Source organism: Blastocystis sp. subtype 4 (genome assembly GCF_000743755.1).
Source record: "Blastocystis sp. subtype 4 strain WR1 chromosome Unknown seqid_0283, whole genome shotgun sequence".
Classification (NCBI taxonomy): Eukaryota; class Bigyra; order Opalinata; family Blastocystidae; genus Blastocystis; species Blastocystis sp. subtype 4.
The window spans coordinates 1-13671 of record NW_014569264.1 but is presented as its reverse complement, the minus strand read 5'-3'; the positions used below and the strand labels follow the sequence as shown (position 1 = coordinate 13671).

At 39.3% G+C, this 13671-nt stretch overlaps 8 protein-coding genes across 8 annotated transcripts; 5 read left to right on the top strand and 3 right to left on the bottom strand.

Moving 5' to 3' along the window:
* Positions 1 to 426: 426 nt before the first annotated feature.
* JH06_3976 (protein disulfide-isomerase) lies at positions 427 to 1547 on the bottom strand (the record flags this gene model as incomplete). Its single annotated transcript, XM_014670392.1, has 8 exons — positions 427 to 611; positions 748 to 904; positions 936 to 1058; positions 1090 to 1153; positions 1183 to 1247; positions 1278 to 1355; positions 1387 to 1467; positions 1503 to 1547. 8 exons carry the CDS (start codon positions 1545 to 1547, stop codon positions 427 to 429), a joined length of 798 nt encoding a protein of 265 aa, XP_014525878.1.
* Positions 1548 to 2217: 670 nt separating this feature from the next.
* On the bottom strand, positions 2218 to 5356 carry JH06_3975 (hypothetical protein; the record flags this gene model as incomplete). The annotated part of the gene is made up of 15 exons (XM_014670391.1): positions 2218 to 2439; positions 2471 to 2556; positions 2589 to 2673; positions 2702 to 2761; positions 2792 to 3809; positions 3838 to 3912; positions 3942 to 4336; positions 4368 to 4394; positions 4425 to 4517; positions 4543 to 4590; positions 4633 to 4704; positions 4735 to 4959; positions 4991 to 5179; positions 5210 to 5280; positions 5308 to 5356. 15 exons carry the CDS (start codon positions 5354 to 5356, stop codon positions 2218 to 2220), a joined length of 2715 nt encoding a protein of 904 aa, XP_014525877.1.
* Positions 5357 to 5734: 378 nt separating this feature from the next.
* On the top strand, positions 5735 to 6494 carry JH06_3974 (ABC transporter; the record flags this gene model as incomplete). Its single annotated transcript, XM_014670390.1, is given in 4 exon segments — positions 5735 to 5758; positions 5773 to 5987; positions 6017 to 6379; positions 6410 to 6494. 4 exon segments carry the CDS (start codon positions 5735 to 5737, stop codon positions 6492 to 6494), a joined length of 687 nt encoding a protein of 228 aa, XP_014525876.1.
* Positions 6495 to 7261: 767 nt separating this feature from the next.
* On the top strand, positions 7262 to 7951 carry JH06_3973 (ABC subfamily ABCG; the record flags this gene model as incomplete). Its single annotated transcript, XM_014670389.1, has 2 exons — positions 7262 to 7346; positions 7377 to 7951. 2 exons carry the CDS (start codon positions 7262 to 7264, stop codon positions 7949 to 7951), a joined length of 660 nt encoding a protein of 219 aa, XP_014525875.1.
* Positions 7952 to 7991: 40 nt separating this feature from the next.
* Positions 7992 to 9203, top strand: JH06_3972 (hypothetical protein; the record flags this gene model as incomplete). The annotated part of the gene is made up of 7 exons (XM_014670388.1): positions 7992 to 8036; positions 8071 to 8214; positions 8247 to 8339; positions 8370 to 8556; positions 8584 to 8904; positions 8934 to 8978; positions 9010 to 9203. The coding sequence occupies 7 exons, from the start codon at positions 7992 to 7994 to the stop codon at positions 9201 to 9203; spliced, it is 1029 nt and encodes a 342-aa protein (XP_014525874.1).
* Positions 9204 to 9625: 422 nt separating this feature from the next.
* On the top strand, positions 9626 to 11049 carry JH06_3971 (importin subunit alpha-1; the record flags this gene model as incomplete). Its single annotated transcript, XM_014670387.1, has 6 exons — positions 9626 to 9793; positions 9823 to 10005; positions 10036 to 10242; positions 10274 to 10525; positions 10556 to 10804; positions 10828 to 11049. The coding sequence occupies 6 exons, from the start codon at positions 9626 to 9628 to the stop codon at positions 11047 to 11049; spliced, it is 1281 nt and encodes a 426-aa protein (XP_014525873.1).
* On the bottom strand, positions 10974 to 12101 carry JH06_3970 (beta galactosyltransferase 1; the record flags this gene model as incomplete). The annotated part of the gene is made up of 1 exon (XM_014670386.1): positions 10974 to 12101. One exon carries the CDS (start codon positions 12099 to 12101, stop codon positions 10974 to 10976), a length of 1128 nt encoding a protein of 375 aa, XP_014525872.1.
* A 550-nt stretch (positions 12102 to 12651) lies between these two features.
* JH06_5654 (branched-chain amino acid aminotransferase) lies at positions 12652 to 13671 on the top strand (the record flags this gene model as incomplete). The annotated part of the gene is given in 3 exon segments (XM_014670385.1): positions 12652 to 12771; positions 12803 to 12925; positions 12944 to 13671. Coding segments are annotated over 3 exon segments (971 nt in total), but the record flags the coding sequence as incomplete, so codon positions are not given.

The following is a 13671-nucleotide window of genomic DNA, read 5'->3' as shown; positions in this document are numbered from 1 at the left end:
TCTTACGTTTCGTCTTGTGAGGTCCAGAGGAACGGGTGTTATCAACAACCGTGAAAGAACTGTCCTCTTCATCACCAAGAAGTCCTCGAAATCATAAAACCAATCCTAATTCTCACCTTCGCCACGGGACACAACAGAAGACTGCGTAACATCGATAATCATTCCCAAATTGTCATCTCTGCTGAATAGACTAAAAGGAAGGCCCTCGAATTGCTCAGGAAGCTGACAGGGACCCCAACCATGAGCATTTATCGAGAATGCAGGACAATTGTAGAGAGATTCACTCGCTTGTTGAGCTGACATTCTTTAGTCCAACAATGAACAGTAATGTGGAAGCCAACAAGGACCCAAACCATTCATATTGATGAAAACAAACAAGAAAAAGAGATCATATGCGATATAGTACACTTATCCGTTACAATCACATTAATCCTCCTCAGTAGGAGAAACATAAGAAGGGTCCTTCTTATCCACAGGGATCTCAATATCCTCATCACCAGGCTTTCCCCAAGTATACTTGCCACCAGCTCCATCCTTTTTGATTTCCTTCGTCGCTCCATTGCGAGAAAGATGTCTATCCATTTCCTTCTTAGCCATTAGAATTAAGTTCGCTTACAGAATAAAATATGAACAAGAAAGATCGCGATCTTTCGTGGAAACAACTGTTCAGTGATTAACGGGTATATGATCATTAATAAATCCGTTCTCTTCTAGAAATCGAAGGATAGAATATGTATTCGTTGAAACAAACAGTTGAGTTCTCAGATGTTTCTGTTCCCTCTACCTTTTCAGTACTTTCTTCCGTCTTCTCTTCAACTTCTTCCTCTTGTTCGGTACTTTGTGCTGTCTTCTCTTCCGTGTCCTCTTCTTCTTCTTCCTCTTCTTCATCATACAAACGATTGTACTAATGATGACTCGACAACATTGAAACCCACATAGAACACTTCCAGCATCAATAGAGTGAAACAGACACCAAAAGTTAGACCAATAGCAACGAGGAGAATACTGGTAAACAAAGGATGTGTGTAGAGATACATATTTGCCTTGTTTGAATATTTCTATCTTTATGAAACAGCGGACTCTATATACCTGATACAAAATTGTCAAAAAGAAAGGCATGCGAGGAACAGCATGGGCTTCTTTGTGAGGATACCTACAATGATACACAAAGATGATACTAACAGATTCAGAGCGAAGTCTTTAATAGATTCAAGAGTTCGGGATCCATCAAAACTGTAGTACTTTCCCTAAGAATTATAGGATCAACATAAAGCCACAAAAGCAATCAGAATAACGGTAGGGTAAGAACGAATATTGAATCGATGAGCAAGACCGAACTCTTCCGTGGCATCAACCTACCCATTATTCCATATTCCCATGTCCAACATCTCCAAAATGGACTTGGCCCTTCAGTTCTTCTGCAGCTTGTTCCCACGTTGGCTTCAAGGCTTTGCAGTGTCCACACCACTACACCAATTATGTGTCCACACAAGACTAGATACAGGGGCGTAGAAGCGAAGAAACCAGACTCCAGCATCAGGAGCCATGACAGCTTTATCAAATGTGGAATCATAAAGTTCAACCACATCTATACACCATCAAGCTATATTATTTCAAATACCTGATCCACTCACAAATGTAGCAAGAAGGGTACACACAAGAAGGAATCTATAAACAATGAGTTACGAAGCGACTCTATTCTAAATCATACTTATATATCATCGTTATCAAGGAAATCTTTGAATCTAAGGATACATGATTTTGTGCCAACAAACAAAGAATGAACAATGGAACTTACCAACACAACCTAACTGAAAGGTTAGCAATCTTAATGAACATCAGACAGTATATCCATAAGGATAATATCTCGTATTTATTCATTCCGCTTTAGCAGAGTTCGGTGAAAATAGAGCAACAGAAGACTCTATCTTTGTTTTGCTCCGCATTCCATGCAGTGAAAATTGTACGTTTCCTACCTCAATCTGTAGGGACTCTAGGATAGTCCCTACTTGTTCTCTCCTGAAATGTTATCAACTCCATGGAGAGAGGACACTTCGAATGGTATCTCACCCTCCTGTAAGAAATAATGAGATTTGAGGTGAACAAGAATTCGAACCAATGGACCCAATTCCTGTATTGATTCTTGTGGAATTCACTGCCATTTGTTGAGCCCCATTATGTTTCGATTTCCAAAACAAACAACAAAATGAGGATCCTTCACAATTTGATCACCCTCATCGATTTTACTCGATCTAAAAAGAAGAAAGATGTTATGCATTCTGAAGTGGTTTCTCGAACCTTATTCTCTCCCAATGTTGCTTCAAACAGTAGTACAGTATCAATCTCATCCTCAATTTCCATTTGGGGTAGACAGGAGATGTGAATCAAAGTCACATCACTGTTAAACGAAGTTCTTGCGAGTCGATACATTGTTTTGGACTAGGTATCACAATCCAAAGTAATTACACACTTGCGTCCTTTTGAAGGAATCAATCACAGAATATGATATTGGAGTATGACTCTGATTATAATATTCAATACATGATTTCAAGGCGTCTAAAGGCGTCAGATTAGTAGAAAAAGAATACGAATCGAAGAGGAGAGTCTACAGAGAACTACAATAGTTGATTGGATAGACTTGGACAATTCAATTTCCTGAATCACAATTGAAATCTAATTGTTACTATCAAATATCCCCTACTCGTTCACTTTGTACAGGATCAAATACTGTTGAACACTTCTCTTGAATAAGCACTGCCAACTATTCATCAACATAACACTGAAAAGACACAGTTGCTGAAATCGATTTCATCTTCATTTCTTTCAATAGTGAAGGATGTACCAATAAAAGCATCTTTAGATTATTATTCTTTCCACATGCTGTTAACAACTCCTTTTGCAGTGAAGTGGGTCTCCAATCTCGCTTCTCAATGGTACATCTCACTCCTCGTTGCTCATTGCTCTTCATTACGTCTTCACAACTCATTTGAAGAGATATAATTTCCTCAGAGTTGCTCATAACTTTCACATCTTGTTGTATTCGTTCTCTCATTTTCTCGCTCTGAATTGTAACTATAATGTGAAGTGAAGAGATTGGAATATGGTTTGGATCCGTCTCACAAAACATGTCGTAATTGTGAAGAATCAATAACGATGGTGAGATAGAAAGATTCGAAAGCACTGATCGTGAATATGGTAAGAGTAGAACTCCTCCAAATTGTTGCCAACTCTGAACGAGTCGCTTCATCATAGCTAGGTTTGAAGGATCTGAAATACACCAGATATTGCTATGAGTCTTCTTACGAAGCATCCATTGCCACTGCCATATACAAGGAGACTGAGTAAGGATCAACACAGTGGAGACTGATTTGGAAGAGCAGCAAATCCGTTTCTCTTGATGATCTGAATCAAGATTCGCTTCCTTACGAAGCAACAGTGTCCATGTGTGACAACTTAGCTTCACATCACGATTGATGTGAAGACCCAGGAGTTGACAATAGGAAGTAATGGCAGGTTCAAGCAGCGAGCGAGAAACAGAAACCTTATCGTGACCTCGATAACTGGTATGCCAGTGACATGAAGTGGATAGGTGACGGAGGATGAGTGTTTCCTTTTCACAACAGAATTGATGAGAGACAGGGTCAACAATAAGGAGAGAAGCGTTGCATGGAAGAGTAGATGCTAAGAGGGAAAGGAGGTGTTGAGTATGAGTAGAGTTATAATCAAGGAGCTCACTCACGCCATACACAAGAGTACACACATCTGCTGTTTGGAAAATGGATCCAAGCACTGAAGCATTTGAAGAATCACTAGATAACAAGAAATTCGTACAAATACAGCAAATCCATCGAATGGAACGAGATATCAACCTGAAAACCTCTTGATTTCAAATCCATCTTAATTGCATCCAATCTATCTCATTAACTGAAAACCAACTCTACGAAGAACGCCAACGCTCTTCTTTATCGATGATAGTGAATCGAAGAAAAATGGGATGAGTTGAAGTGGCTAAGAGAAATGAAAGTATCTCAGCTCCACTTCCACCACATAAACACACAATATGCATCGAATCTCGAAAGGAGAGATGCGTAGAAAGGAGATGACGGAGGAGAAATGTATGAATTGGAGTTGTTCCAAGAGAATATGCAGCAATAACAGCATTATCATACCGAATGCACCGTTCTGCTTCGATTCGATTGTAATCGGATCGGGTGTTCTTCCAAGAATCTCGTACTGACGTATCACGCATTGATTCTGCAATATGACGGATATTTGAATCGAGGAGAGGGATAGTCTCATTCACTTCTTCTTCGGATATATGGATACATTCGTTCTCCTATGGATAATTCAAATAAACCTATAATAACCAAGTCTTGCCAATCCACAAAGTCAACCTACATTTCATTCGAATATTCAATGGTTACATTGTCAATGGTATTGCCAACTAATTCAATCACTTTTGTCATCGGTTTTGCTCCACAACAGTAATTCAGGATTGTGGAAGATGACATCGAATACTATTGAACAAAGGAATAAAAACACAAAATGAATATCAGGAGGAGTCAAAACAAAAATGATGAAAAGTGCAAACTAACGTCACATAAAAGAATTCCACATTGAATTTTTTGAAACAGAAGCAGATGGAATTGGATCAATCATCTCTTTATCGGCACTCCTGGATTCCTCCACACCCTCCAAATCCGTCTACTTAAAACAATTGAAAATGGATATTACAACGAAAACTAGTTCATCTGATTTCTTCTCTTCCTTATTGATAGGATGAATCACATCAGGGCTTGGTTGCCGCTGTAGAGGTTGTACTTCTGCCTGATGCTTATGAGACGTTTTCTTCCTTCCTTCCCTTGGCTTCCGCTTTGAACGATCAACCTTCGAATACAGCAATGATGAATCCGTGATATAATCTGGATCTTCTTCTTCCGAATGTTTATTCTTCTTCTCCTACACATGAAACCTAGATCCTACAAAACACCTCATCAACAAATGCCGCCCACAAACTTGCCCCCCGTTCCGGGGTATTTTCCAGTGGACGAATGTAATCCTCTGTATCATTTGATATTTCGACTTCTTGATCATGCTTTTCTTTCATATCTGCTCTCTTTTTATTCAACTCTTGGACTATATTCCGAATATATTTCGGATAATCACTTCGGGCAAAGATCTACTTGTTACACACTCCACCGAAAGAAACATGCCGAACACTTTGCTTCTCTCCACAAACCTTACACCTGAACTTCCTTTGCTTGTTTTCCTTAACCTCAACTAAATGACCTTATTTCACTTGTTGACCCTGAAACTGTTTGCACTGATAGCAACAAACAGCAATGTAATATGGCATTCTGGGACCAAGATTATTCTGAACAAACAATTATTGACATTATCTTATTAGTTGTTATATTCGACGTATTTTGGAAGGAAATAACATTTAACAATACTATTATGGAGAGCTGTCGTCTAGTGAAAATCTATATCCCTTCATCCCATAATTATTCAGCCAAAACTTTCAATCCCTTTTTGAGCCATATGAATGTCCATTGGTGAAGATGAACAACAATCAGTCTTCTCTCCATATAACAGTGATTTAGATGGTTTTTTAAATTCCCAATTCGTAATATAATAGATGAACATAAACTGTTTCTATCCCTTCACCACATTTGTCTCACGAAGAGGAAGAAGAAGCGACTTGTTGATGTTCTGATTAGAAAAGATAAGATTTATGATTCTGTTGGATCGGTTCTGTGTGTTGATGAGTAGTTGTATCCAGACGATCAAGTAGAATTCAGTTATTACTCAGATGACGAGGATGATACAATTGCTATCAGTGTTTCTGGGAATAATGAGGATCATCGAGAACGACGATATTCCACAATTGATGCAACCGATCTTATCCAAACGGGAAAACGGTGTATTCTTCATAATGTAACTACCTATCTGGAGTCAGGAACGATGACTGTAATTCTTGGTGTAACGTAGGTGAAATAGATTTGTGAGATTCTAGAGGTTCAGGTAATACTACACTTCTCAATATCATTGCTGGTTTATGTAAGAGTGATCAAGGAGAGATTTTTTGCAATGGGTTTCCTATATCTGCTATCTCTCTCCGAGACATCTGTTCTGTGGTTCGTCAGAACGCTTCCTATCTCAGTTCCCTTCTTGTTGAGGAACAATTGTATTTCACATCAGAGTTAATGATGGCAAATCTATCAAAAGAAGAACGATTGAAATCCATTCGATGGATAGTTGATCATCTCCGAATGAAACGGTTTCTTGCAACTCCAATTGGTACAGCTACTAGAGGAGGAATCTCCGAAGGAGAGAAGAGAAAGCTTGCATTAGCATGTGTGATAATGATGAACCCCAAGTAGATAAATTAGATATGAATGAATGATAGAGTGTTGGTTGTTGACGAACCATTAGGAGGATTAGATGCTGTTGCTATTGAAGATGTGATTAGGACTCTCTCTCTTCTTGTATAATTGAGACGATTCGTATTACATAGAAAGATCGTGGGACCTGTGTAATATGTTCGATTCACAGTCTTCCTTCACATTTATTAGAAGTATTTGATCGAGTGATTGTATTGGCTTCAGGACAAATAGCCTTTTTTGGAACAGTGGAAGAGACAAAGGAATATTTCAATCAGATTCATACGCAATTACTGAATTCTCATTCGATTGTGTGTAAGTGAATGATATGATTCCCATTCTAGCTGCTATGTTTGATACTACGCATCTATCATATTCTCAGCCTGTAACAGAGATTCAAAAGGAGAATGATCTTCAGCTTCTCTCTCATTTGTATAGGTATCATTTTGTGTTATCTCCCATTCAGACATTCTACAAACAGACAACAGAATGATATACAGATTCGAGAAGGAGAAAATCTTCCTCCTCCTTTGTCTATACAGACTCAAATCCATCATAGTGAAGGACAAGTTCGAGGATCATTCTGGAAACGATTTGTATATGTGATGTTTCGAAGGCAATATCAAGCAACATGGTGGCAACAGTATCGTACGTTGGTTCGAAGAGAGATTCGTGTAATCACTTTAATCCTCTCTCATATAGTTGTTTTTCAGAGATGATCGATTGTTTGTCTCACGGACAATCCAAACCATTCTTATCTCCCTATTTCTTGGCATTGTATACTTACAGATACCTCTGAGTCAGCCTGTATCCTTGGTCATATCGATAATGATATCAAGGGTGTTCGCAATCGTATCTCAGCCATGTTTTTCATTCTAATGAATGAAAGTTATACTGCTCTCTATAGTGATATTGCTATGCTTAGTAAGGATTTACCAGTTGTCTTCGTTGAGAGTGGAGACGGTGAGTCTTTTTTGATCATATCATTGAAAGGAATGTATCGCTTAGATGCCTATTTTGCTGCTATTACCACAGTTGCTTTTCCTCTATCCATCCTCTTCCCTACCATATTTTGTCTGATAGCCTATTATTTGATTGGATTTCAATTTGCTTTTTCTCGGTTTTTAGGGTTTTTAGGATCTATTCTTTTAGTGACTAATTGCGCTGCTGCCCTTGGTCAGCTGATTGCAGCAGCAACAGGAAACTTTTCTCTTGCCTCCTCACTCACGACGGTCGTTACATTGCCTATCATCCTTCTAGGGGGATTCTACTTGCAAGGACTTCGAGTCTTTTGGTTCCTCAAATGGATCCGATATGTTAGTTTCTTTTATTGGGGTTATAAACTACTCATTCTGAATCAGTTCCATGGAGTCCATTTTGAATGTACTCCAAATTTGCCCTGTCCATATCCCGATGATAAGGCAGTTCTAGAGGCATTCAATGTGAATGAATATGATATTTCAATTGCCGTTCCTCTGTTGATTGGAATGAACATTGTTTTACGAATTCTTGCTATGATGTGCTTTGAATTGCGAGGATATGCTGCATTCTTCAAGATAAATACTTAATGGGATCATTGTTTGTTTCTCAGGATTCTGTTCCGACATAATGCCATTAACTCTTGTTCAATTTGAATATGCATGGGAAATCCATGTATCCATTATCTGTCTCGTTTGATTACTTCTAGGTGTATTTGCGGTTTGCTGGCATCTACTATACTGAAACGAATTGCAGTTACACAAAAAATATAGCTGGAGGTAATTTACCATATTTGATTGATGAACGATTCATCATCCCAGGAAAAGATGCAATCGACTATTTAAAGAAGAATGTGATATTCTGGAGATGATACCTGAGTTGTAGTATACAGATTTAGATTTGGATTACTCTGATACGGAACGCGCCGAGATTGCACTGTACAGTTACCTTTTGAACACAGTTGCATCATCTCTCTATGTGACTGTGATTTCGTACTGTGATCCGTAGGGAAAACGAAAGTGGCTCACAAGGGATAGCCTCAAACAGATTGTTCAAACTATATATCGCCCAATCCTAGGACTTCCATCATCTCTCATGTTTGCTGCTTCTAATTATCTTCAACAGCGAACGCATTTCAACAAACTCAAATCCGTCACTCAAGAGACTGAAGAAGAAGTGTGTATTATCATCATTGGTAAATGGTAGTTGCTTTCCAAACTAGAAGCCCTGTATGGAATTCTGAATCAACGACTCGCTTCTCAAAAACAACCTGACTTTTTATTTGGGTACCGTCCTTCTACAGCGGACGTCTACTTCTTTGCTCATCTTGCACAGATTCAAGAAGTACCTTCCACCTTACAACACATTGTATCGGAGTACCCCTATCTACAGGACTATTATCAGCGAATCATGAATGCCTACTTTATTCCACTCGAAACAGATACCGAAGCAATTCTTACAACCAATGTTTTTCTACTGAATCGGGGATTGAAAGTGGAAGTATCCAATGAGAAGCGTTGTTTCATAACTCGCAAGTATCCTTGTAGTGATTTGTATTGTCTCTTTATGTAGATGCGACTCTGGAAGAAAAAGAGGAAAATGAAGAGACAATTTACCGTGTGTAGTCTTGTATTCGAATAAGAAATAGAAAAACAGGAGGAAGAACGGTATAAGAAGAATCAAACGCGGAATATTGTTTTATTTACAGCATTGGTTCTATTTTGTGTTGGTGCGTATGGAGTTGCACAATTACTCGAACCAGACGAACCTGATTATTCCCAAATGTCGTTTTGTCTTGTTTGTTCATTAGATCAATTCAAAATGAATATAAGTTCACTGTAACATAAAATTGCCCGACCAGAAAACAAGAAGAAATAGTACCAAAAAACCGTGACCACAAATCTGTGTTGAAGAAATAACCATCCATTGCTGACGAGACAGAACCAGAATGAGTCTAAATGCATCAATTAAACAAGGGAAGGGAGTTCAGGATTCGAACGAACGACTTACGTCGATCGTGTCAGGAAATAGTCGTCAAAAGCGTGAAAATATTCTGAAGAAGAAGAGAGTGAGTCCTTCGTTCCTTGATGCTCTCAACAAAACCAATGGTTCAAATATCACTAAGGAAGACGTATTTCTCTATATTTCGTTGCTCATTGGGTAGGTTGAACGTCATACACAGATTATTGCTGAGTCTACACTCCCTCCAGATCAGCTCTTGGAGAGTGTATCATTCTTCCGAAAACTACTTTCGAATGGTACTTATGTTTGCTATCTATTATTACTCAGATCACTATCCTCCAATTGACCTTGTTATCCAGACTGGCTTGGTTCCTCGTTTCACTAGTTTTTTGAGTTGTGACAGTTGTCCAGAACTTCAATACGAAGCTGCTTGGGTATTGACAAACATTGCTTCAGGAAATAAAGACCAAGTCTATATTTTACATCTTCTTAATTCTAGACTGCAGTGGTGGTGATGAGTGGAGCTCTTCCAGTCTTGATTGGGTTAATCAACTCTCCTTCATCAAATGTTCGTGAACAAGCTGCTTGGGCTCTTGGTAATATTGCAGGAGATAGTGCTGATTATCGTGATGCTATTATCGATGCTGGTACAATCAACATGTTGTTGGTCCATCTCAACAATGTGAGTTCATTCATCTGTACTCACTTGTAGAACCCTACGTATATGTTTCAGAAGAATTCTGTTTGGTTACTTTCAAATCTCTGCCGTATGCGTGATGGAGTTCCTGCAAACTTCGAGAAGGTTTCTATCTGTTTACCTTATATGATGGAGTGCCTACTGAGTGATAAGGAGGAGATTGTGGTTGATGCTTGCTGGTCTTTCGTGTTTGTCACGGATAGTAATAAGGCGAATACAAGAGTGTGATATGTGACTGAATTGTTATCTTTAGTATGTACTTCAGATGAATGTCCTCCCTATTGTGATGCAGTTGTTGGGAAACCAAAATACGAAGATCGTGTCCCCTGCATTACGTACTGTTGGAAATGTTCTCTCTGGAGACGATATTCAGACACAGATGTGTATTGATCTGAATGTCCTAGACTATCTGGAAGCGTTGATCAACTCGTCCAATACAGCAATTGTGAAGGAGGCCACATGGTGTCTCTCGAATATTGCTGCTGGAAATATAGAACAGATACAGGTGACCGAAATAGTCCCGATTTATGCGTAGTTGTTATTGGATCGAGGACTCGTTCCAGTGTTGGAGGAAATGATTAATCAAGGCAAACTCGATATTCAGAAGGAAGCTTGCTGGACAATTTGCAACATCGTCTGTGGTAGCTCCATGAATCAGTTGTCATTTGTGCTCGATAAGTATCGTATCGTTCCTGAGATCAGTATGTTGTTGAATAAGAATTCAGAAGAGAAATTGTTGATTATGATCATTGATTCTTTGGACCGAATGATGAGCGTAGAGAATGTAAAAGGGATGTTATGATGTAGATGGGTCAAGTGTTGGTTAATATGGGAAGATGGCAAACGAATATTGTTGATGACGATATTCAAGATGGAGAAACGCTGGATAACTTGGAGGCACTTTCTATGACAGATGAAGTGTATGCAAAGGTGGCGGCATTTGTAGATAAATACTATGAGAGGGAGAAGGATGAGTATGCTTTACCAGCCGCACAGATTGATTGGATTGTTTGTTTGATTAGCGGATAGATGTAGAGGAAGATAGAACAAACACAACAGTGTAATAGCCACAAAGCCATCCGATCACCAGGACTTATCCGATGAACTCCCCACAGATCCTTAAAGAACATGTATGGAACAGGTGCAAATGATATCTTAGAGCTGTTCAGCGGAATTAGCGTAATTCCTGTCTTTTCAGCTACTTGACCTAAAAACACATCATCAAAGTATAATAGACGTTTCATCTTTGCGCTGACGTTTACAACGATTGGCAACACATCTCTTGTTAACGTTACAAAACAACCTGACATGTATGGTGGAAAGGTGTCTTCTGGATAAATCCGACGTGGGAGATAATAACGACTTGAAGAAGAGCGAACTGGACGAGCAAAAGAAATCAAAAAACCTAGAATCGAGGAATTACGAGGAACCGAAAGAACATCCTTGATGTATGTGTGTGGATTAAACCACATATCGTTGTCAACTCGAGTGTAATACTGAATATGAGGACAATACACATCAGTCCAATTGTAGGTCAGAATTGATAATAAAGTGAGATTCATAAAATGATTTTTCACATCAAATTGGATAATGTCGTGATAGTACTCATTCTCCTCTCGTAACAACCGATCTCCTTCAGGATCATTTTCATCCTGACCTGCAAAGAACAGGTGTTTCACACGAATTCCATTCACATTTTGAACACTACCCCAAGAATGACGTGTTCCCATTCGCTCCAAAAACTGACGAGGACCCACAGGTGTTCCAATTAATACTTGAGGATCCGATGAACAAGCATCAGGGTTGTTTAAGATGACATGATACGGATGAGGATACTTCATCACCATATCCTCATCACGGTACACCTCTTTTACATAAGTCACTTCATCTTTGAATGAAAAACAGTGGGATGAATCCACTCGTTTTTTTAGGCATTCAGCAATGCGATTCGCTTCAATATTAAGATAGTCAAGACCATAATGACGTCTGGTAGCAAAGGAAAACTGATCAAATAGACGACTGTTAATCAGTTTAAAAGTATCTAAACAGTTAATTAAAGGAACAGTGACCATTACAGTCATTCAAATTAATAGTTTTAAAGGACATATGTTCGTCAATCAGCAAAATACGAAAATTTCCAACTAAAATAGCAGAAAGGATCAGAACAGATAGAATGACTAAATAATTTCTGAAGAATAACTGCATCCTTAACACAACAGATTAAAAGCTGAACTAATATAGAATGTAATTCACGTAAATGGAAGTTAATTTCCTTCTTGGTAGTACTACACGAAGTATTCAGACCAACAAGGTAAGTTTATCCGCCGATGAGGGGAAAATACCACTCATTTTCCACCATTCAAACCCCTCAGGTAATAAATACTACTTCATAAACCATTTACATTATTCTTCAAATATCATGGCATTTGTTTCTTCCTCTAAGAATTTGATGCTCAGTAGGAGGTAGTTCGAATAGATGACATATAGAGAGTGGTTGTTTCATTCGAGCTTTTTCTGCCGCTGTTGGTGCTTGAGCGTTGTAGTGATGGGTAGAAGCCACAAATCATTGTTGAACGCACCAAGAATCCCAAGCCCAAGGTTGCGAATGAGAAGCTTGGATTTGGAAAGTACATGTCCGATCACATGTTGGAGATCGATTTTGATGGCAAGCAGTGGGGAACTCCTCGTATTGTTCCTTATCACAATCTGTGCCTCGATCCTGCCACTTCTGTGTTCCACTATGCCACTGAGGTAGATGCATGTATTTACAATTGATTGGTAGTGTTTTGAGGGAATGAAGGCCTATCGTGATAGTGAGGGTCATGTTCGTATGTTCCGTCCCAGAGAGAATGTTCTGCGTCTGAACTCGTCGATTGAGAGACTCTGTCTTCCTGTAATGAAGGGTGTAAAGTGTAATGAGTAGCCTTTAGATCCTGAGGTGCATCTGGAGGCCATTAAGGAGTTGGTGCGTGTTGATAAGGACTGGATTCCTACAGGAAAGGGTTATTCCCTGTATATTCGTCCTACATGCATTGCAACTGATGCCTTCCTGGGTGTTCATCCTTCTAAGACTTGCAAGGTATATACAATTTGTTCTCCCTCAGGTCCTTACTATGCAACTGGTTTCAAGCCCATCAAGTTGGTGGCTGATGAGGATCATGTCCGTGCTTGGCCTGGTGGTCATGGAGCTTATAAGCTAGGTGCTAACTATGCTCCTACAATTCTCCCTGCTCATCAGTGGGAGCAGAAAGGATATAGTCAGTTGTTGGGTGTGGGTCCGAATGGTATCATTATGGAAGGAGGTGCAATGAATATCTTCTTCTTATGGATTAATGAACAGGGTGAGAAGGAGTTGATCACTTGTCCTCTGAATGGTTTGATTCTTCCTGGTATCACTCGTAAGTCCATTGTGCAACTTACTCGCAAGTGGAACGAGTTCAAGGTCTCGGAGAGAGAGTTTACGATCTATGATATTGAGAAGGCTGCTGCTCAGAACCGTCTTCTCGAGTGTTTCACTTCTGGCACTGCTGCTGTTTGCGGTTCAATCAATGGTATTCTGTACAATGGAAAGATGATTGATATTCCTCTCGATCCTAAGGATCCTTCCAAGCCTGCTGGTCCAGTCACACAGCGTGTGTATGATGAGCTCAC